Source organism: Eulemur rufifrons, chromosome 8, assembly GCF_041146395.1.
Source record: "Eulemur rufifrons isolate Redbay chromosome 8, OSU_ERuf_1, whole genome shotgun sequence".
In the NCBI taxonomy this organism is placed as follows: Eukaryota; Metazoa; Chordata; class Mammalia; order Primates; family Lemuridae; genus Eulemur; species Eulemur rufifrons.
Genome location: NC_090990.1, coordinates 43,743,218 through 43,750,495, shown reverse-complemented (window position 1 = coordinate 43,750,495; position 7,278 = coordinate 43,743,218). Strand labels below are relative to the sequence as shown.

General features: G+C 49.5%; 1 protein-coding gene across 1 annotated transcript; it reads left to right on the top strand.

Annotated features, from left to right (window-relative positions):
* Positions 1-1,858: 1,858 nt before the first annotated feature.
* TACSTD2 (tumor associated calcium signal transducer 2) lies at positions 1,859-3,661 on the top strand. Its single transcript, XM_069478000.1, has one exon. It carries the CDS (start codon positions 1,968-1,970, stop codon positions 2,925-2,927), a length of 960 nt encoding a protein of 319 aa, XP_069334101.1. The 5' UTR covers positions 1,859-1,967; the 3' UTR covers positions 2,928-3,661.
* Positions 3,662-7,278: the final 3,617 nt, after the last annotated feature.

Sequence of the window (7,278 nt, the reverse complement as noted above, 5' to 3'; positions counted from 1 at the left end):
ATGAGGAAGTCTGAAAAAGTTGGCAGGGGCAAGATGGTGATGATGATGATGATGACAATGATGACAGCAGTTAACACCTATCTGTTGCTTACTGTGTACAGATACTGTTAGAAGGGATATTCTTCAAAGCCATTTATCTACATTAATTCTCACACCCTTGTAAGATTGGTACCTTTATTATTCCCATTTTACAGATGAGGAAACTAAGACACAGAGAAGTTAAGTAGCTTGCCTAAAAGGTCACATAGGAATGATCTTAGATACTTATTTAAGAAGTATAAATTTTATTCTGAGAGCCAAGAGCACCCCCTCACTCCAGATTGGAAAGGTTCTTAACGGGGAGATAAAGGGCACAGGTTTGTGATTTAGAAAGCCCACTTGAAGGCAGGGTGGACTGGTGTTGAAGAAGGGAAAAGAAACTGGATCCTGACGAGGCTGTTTGTCCAAGGAAGACCTGGCCAGAGACAGTGGGGCTAGAGCGCAGAGACGTATCCTCACGACTCTGGAGTTTGTAAGAGATTGTCCCTCACATGTCTCTACTTCCTCTATCTGTAAAGGCAGAATAATATATTTCCATCTACCTGCCACGGGAATTGCTTGGAAATTAATGGGACAGAGGCCTAGCTGGCTTTTATCTGCTAACAACACCCTTGCACCCCTGGTGGTGCACATTAAATGCTGAATATATAAAATGTGCTTTGAGGGAGGACCTGGGAATAATTATAGCTTGCTAATTATTGTTAATTTTACCACGGCTTTGAAACTCTGGACTTTCTCAATGATTCAAAGAGATTGCAACCCCTCTGTCCTGTGAAAGCAGCCACGCAGGGGCAGACAAGCAATTTCTCACAGGCTCGGTTCTTTCATTATTTGCAGTGGCTCAGCTACTTGTGTGGGATACAGAAAACAAAAAGCAATGATTTGCTCTTTTAGAATCAAATTGCACAAAAAACGCCTTATAATCTTGCTGGCTCCTTAAGAATTTTTTCTTTTTTGTTTCCCTATACCTAGTGCACACATAAATATTCTTTGTGTGTGTGCCTGTGTGTGTGTGTGTGTGTGTGTGTGGAGAGAAAATCAGTGTTTAACCGAACTTTTAGTGCACTGGACGCCAGGACACCTGGATTTTAGCGGCGATACGGTGAGTCACAGAACTACGCCCCAACTCCCCTTCGGATTCTGCGCCACTTGATTTCCACAAACATTTATTGAAGGTCTCACAACAGCCAGACAGGGGACCGAAGACCCCTGGCAGGAGTCTGAGGACTGATGGCTGGGTGACTTCAGGTCTCAGCCTCTTCAGCATCACCTGTAAAATGGGTCCGACAGCCCGTACCTGTCAGGACTGGCGTGAGGATGAGATACTGTTTGTGAACTGTAAACAGTATCAATGTGTCCTGTTATGAGAACCGGGGAAAGAGGGAGGGAGAGGGGGTGGGAAAGGGAGAACGAAAAGGAAGGGGTTGGGAGTAGGGAGAGCGCGACTGTCGCGGGCCACACCTCTCAATGAATCTCCTTGGGCTCCCTGCGCCGAGAGCTGCTGGGAAGCCCCAGGTCCTGGGCGAAAGGCCGTGCCGAGGGCGGGTCCCTCCCCGGGTGGAGCCGGGCGGGCTGGGGGCGGGTCCCGCGCAGCCCGCAGGTGAGTATCGGTTTTCCTCTCCCGGGCTTTCGGTCCGGAGGAGGCGGGAGCAGCTTCCCCTGCCCTGATCCTATCGCGGGCGGCGCAGGGCTGGCCGGGCCTTCCGTGGGACGGCAGGGGGGCGGGATGTGTCACCCAAATACCAGCGGGTAAGTCGGCGGCCGAACCAGCCGGGCAGGTCGAGCGGAGTATAAGAGCTGGAGGGAGCGGCCGGGCGGCAGACGCCCGCAGACTGCCCCAGACGCCGGAGCCCGAGCCCCGCCGAGCCCTGCAGAGCCCCGCGCCGCGTCGGTCCACCGCGTCCGGTCAGCGCTACCTTCGCGCCACCATGGCCCGGGGCCCGGGCCTCGCGCCGCCGCCGCTGCTGCTGCTGGTGCTGGCCGCGGTGACCAGCCACGCGGCCGCCCAGTACAACTGCACGTGCCCCACCAACAAGATGACCGTGTGCAGCCCCGACGGCCCCGGCGGCCGCTGCCAGTGCCGCGCGCTCGGCTCGGGCGTCGCGGTGGACTGCTCCACGCTGACCTCCAAGTGCCTGCTGCTCAAGGCGCGCATGAACGCCCCCAAGAGCGGCCGCGGACTGGTGCGGCCGAGCGAGCACGCGCTCGTGGACAACGACGGCCTCTACGACCCCGACTGCGACCACGAGGGCCGCTTCAAGGCGCGCCAGTGCAACCAGACGTCGGTGTGCTGGTGCGTGAACTCGGTGGGCGTGCGCCGCACCGACAAGGGCGACCTGAGCCTGCTCTGCGACGAACTGGTGCGCACCCACCACATCCTCATCGACCTGCGCCACCGCCCGGCCGCCCGCGCCTTCAACCACTCGGACCTGGACGCCGAGCTGCGGCGGCTCTTCCGGGAGCGCTACCGGCTGCACCCCAAGTTCGTGGCGGCCGTGCACTACGAGCAGCCCACCATCCAGATCGAGCTGCGGCAGAACGCGTCGCAGAAGGCCCCCGGCGACGTGGACATCGCCGACGCCGCCTACTACTTCGAGAGGGACGTCAAGGGCGAGTCGCTGTTCCAGGGTCACGGCGGCCTGGACTTGCGCGTGCGCGGCGAGCCCCTCCAGGTGGAGCGGACGCTCATCTACTACCTGGACGAGAAGCCCCCGCGGTTCTCCATGAAGCGCCTCACCGCCGGCCTCATCGCCGTCATCGTGGTGGTCGTGGTGGCCCTCGTCGCCGGCGTGGTCGTCCTGGTGATCTCCAACCGGAGGAAGTCGGGGAAGTACAAGAAGGTGGAGATCAAGGAACTGGGGGAGTTGAGAAAGGAACCGAGCTTGTAGGTACCGGCGGGGTAGGGAGCGGGATGGGGTACCGGATTCCAGCATCGTCCCAGACCAAAGAGAGTCAGGCTTCCTAACTCTTGGCCCAGAGGAGCCATTTCTCCTCCCAAATTCCTGCCTTCCCCTTCCCCTTCGCGCACATACCAAATTTAATAGATCCTGGCCTCAGAGTGCCTCTCTTTCTGACTTCTGTCTTGAAGAAAGCATTTCTAAAATTCCTTCCTTTTCGGTCCAGTAAGAAACTTGATTGGGAGAGTTAAGGAAAGGATGGCGCAGCGTTATGTGTAAGAAGCAAGTGTCTGTATGAAAACCCAGCATCGTTTGAAAGCGACGGAATAGATTTTGAAGGCCTAAATGGGTTTAGATGGGAAACAGCACTTTTGCTGTCTTGGGTTTAAGTTATTTGACGAGCTCCGCTTATATCATGGCCTTACAGTTGAGGAGTTTGTTAATTGGGCCTATGTAGTATCCTCATTACCATCATTTGTATTACCGACCACACACGCTTGTCACCAGGAAGGAAGCCTGTTTCAGCCTCCTGAACACATTTTAGATGTCTCCCTTCGAGCACAGACGCTACCCCAGAAACTCAATGTCTGTTCTTCAGCTTGCCTTTCCTACAGCTGATATTAGTCATGTTTTCTTTTGTAAAATGTATGTACATATGTTGTCTTTGATAATGCTGCTGTGATTTTTTTTTTAAAACATGAATTTAATAAAATATGTGAAAGGCACAACCAAAAGATGGCGTTTGTGAAAACTCCCTCCAGATATTTATCACCTTGGTCTCCTCTGTCTAATTTCCCATGACTTGTATTTTTTATTTCAAATTCTAACACTGTTTTTGCAGAAGTGGACATTTCATGTTGCCACTCTGGTGTGTCCTGAGATATCCTAACTGGCCAGTGCAGATGCTATTCAAATAAGATTATTTGGAAACCTCTTCCCAACTGCGGGAGAATGAGTTTGAGGGAGGAGGCTGAAACTAACAGCTTTTGTGGAAAAGGGTGCCAGCCTTTGGTCACCTCTAAACGAGGCTTCTCACCAGCTTCTCACCAGCGAAGAGAGAAACTCTTAATTTGTTTCACAAACTGTATCTCCTTTGAATCCTGTTGCTACTCCGAAATAGGTGGTACTGTTCCCATTTAGCCCTTGGGCAAATTACTTAATCTCCAAGTGTTGTGGCTCTGAGATTAAATAGCTTTCCCATATAATTACAGTCAGTCTGTAGTGGGTTCTATGCCGTGGTTGTATATGCATAGCTTGGTTTCCTAAGATTTTTACAATTAATGTGCTTGAAAGACCTGTATTTCCTATTAGCTGTAAAAATTAGCCACTTGTCTCCTTATTTATCTTTTTCTTCTCACTTATTCACATTTCTTTATGTGTGTAGCTGTGGGGTGGCCCACAGGTGAATAAGTTACTGCAATTACTAGGAAATTGATGCAACAATAGATGTGTACAAAGGAGGGAGTGGTTGGTATATCAAGTATCCAACAACAAATAAGCTAGATCCAAGACTTCAGTTTCTTCCCCTGGAATCTATCACATGCCCCTCCTTCCATCCTGACTGCAATGTAAACTGACCCCTCAAGACTGAAACACCAGTAAGAACTGGGAGGAGGCAGCTCTCAGCCCCTGTCTTCACAACTTGGGGCTGTGGCTGGTTTGCACTGGTGGAGAGGATACGTTAGGATGGCCAGAGATCTCAAAGACTGCAGGCACTCTAGCTGGGGAGGGACTGCTCCAGGCCCCAAACTTTATTTGAGGCTCAAAGGCATGCAATGGGACTTACCAAAAGAAGAGGGTGGATGTGGGTGGGTTCCCCCACAGTGGGAAGGATGGCCAAAGTATTTGAGGTTATAGTAGGCTCCTTAGCAATGATAGTGAGGCTCCCCCGGGGTGCTTACCACTTCTCTGAGTCACTGAAGTGAGAGGGAAGAGACCTTGGCGATCACCTCTGACCTAACCTCTCCTTTCACTAATGAAAATAGCAAGTGACTTCTCAAGATTAATGTTTGCGTGGCACAGCTGGAACTAGAAAGCTGCATTGTTTTAAGAGGCACTTTTAAAAACTCACTTGACTGCCTAGAAAATAAATAGATTAAAGATCGAGTGTGTAGCTGAACAAAGGAGGCTTCCTGAAAAAAAATCCTTTCCTCCGTCAAAATGTCACTTCTGGACAATGGTAAATTTCTGCATTAATTAAGGACTACAACTTCTTGCACTTTATAGCACTTACAGTTTGTAAAGCACTTTCACACATATAATCTTTGAGACATTGATTTACTGGAAATAACCCAGATCTTGAAAAACCTGAATTCAAATCTTGCTGTATTATAGGGTCAGGAAGTCACTTAATTCCTCTATTTCCTCATGTGTTAAATGAAACTACAAATCCCTCTGTCACCATTGCCAGGATTAAGTGAAGTCAATGATATGTGCCCAGAACAATCTGAGCACTTAGTGGAGAGTTCAGTATATTTTAAATTTTCTCTTCTCTAGATTTTATCCATGTCACACGCCCAAATGCTGAGGTTTGAAGAGGTTGAATGAACTCATGAACACATGTTCTCCATGTGCCAAAGCCAGGGCTTAAAACCTTTGTCTTTGGCTTCCTAGCCCAGGTACCTAGCAGGGTAAGACACCTTTTTTACTCACTTCCTCCAAAGAAGACTCCCCCTGTGCTTCTGTTTTGAAACTCAGCTTGCCTCCGCTGACTATAGGACTTCAGAAGCAGCTCTCTTCAGGGATTAGCATCCACCTCTAGGATTTCCCTCCCTCCTTGCCCCCAAAACATATGGTTATGGCTATGAGTTCAGGCTGGGGCTGCCCTTGGAAGGAATGTGAGGAGTGGGTGTGGCTTACCCAGCAAGTCACAGCCGGTCTTCTGTGCCTCCTTAGGAGGCTTGACTGATTTCCTTGTGTAGGTCACCGGGGCTTTCTCCATTCCTTCTAGTTCCTTAATTGGAGCCTTTTATTTTTTTATTTTTTTTTTTAATTTTAAAGCGGGAAGGGGAGGGAAGAGGAGGGGAACTCAATTTCCTTTCTTCTTTCTTTCTTTCTTTCTTTCTTTTTTTTTTTTTAGACAGAGTCTCACTCTGTCACCCTGGGTAGAATACAGCCAGCCTAGCTCACAGCAACCTCAGACTCCTGGGCTCAAGCAATCCTCCTGCCTTACCTTGCAAGTAGCTGGGGCTACAGGTGTGTACCCTAATGCCTGGCTAATTTTTTCTGTTTTTAGTACAGATGGGGTGTCACTCATGCTCAGGCTGGTCTCAAACTCCTGAGCTCAAGCGATCCTCCCACCTTGGCCTCCCAGAGTGTTAGGATTACAGGCATGAGCCACTGGGCTTGGCCAACTGGAGCAATTTTTTTTTTTTTTTGAGACAGAGTCTCACTTTGTTGCCCGGGCTAGAGTGAGTACCATGGCGTCAGCCTAGCTCACAGCAACCTCAAAGGGCTCAAGCGATCCTACTGCCTCAGCCTCCCGAGTAGCTGGGACTACAGGCACGCGCCACCATGCCCGGCTAATTTTTTCTATATATATTTTAGTTGTCCATATAATTTCTTTCTATTTTTAGTAGAGACGGAGTCTCGCTCTTGCTCAGGCTGGTCTCGAACTCCTGACCTTGAGCGATCCACCCGCCTCGGCCTCCCAGAGTGCTAGGATTACAGGCATGAGCCACTGGACTTGGCCAACTGGAGCAATTTTTAAGATCACCCATTTCCCCTGGTGCTTACATATTTTTTGCTTCATCATTTTCCAAGCAGAATCACAGAATGTCAGAGCTGAAAGGAGCTTAGAGAATCATTTAGCCCAACATGCCCATTCTACAGATGAGGAAACTGAAGCCCAGAGAGGAGAATGGATTTACTCAAATCAGAAAGTGGCAGAGCCCCCGTAGAGCTCCTGTACCCTGACTCTACCCTGTCTGACGTTTGTTCCACTTGCCTCCCTGGGTGGTCTCCTGATTGAGCATGTATTTAGTAAATAAAAACTATAGCAAAGTACCTCAAGACCCGGGGGGAAAAAACCACTAGTATGGCTTGAGCTCTTCCCAATGTAATGTGAACAGAACTTCTATTCCACTTTGTAAAGGCAATATCTCTATCTCTAGACTTCTGCTTTCAGGGGGACTAGAGCAACCTTGGAAGCTGCCTATTTATATAAAACAAAGAACCATTTGGGAACTAAATAGATTTCTTTTACAATTAATAGCAAGTCCTAGGCTGGGTGTCATGACTCACAGCTATAGCCCAGGTGACAGAGTGAGAACCTGTCTCCAAAACAAAACAAAACAAACAAAAAAAGGACAAGTCCTGGTAGACATCTTCCAGTTGTAATTTC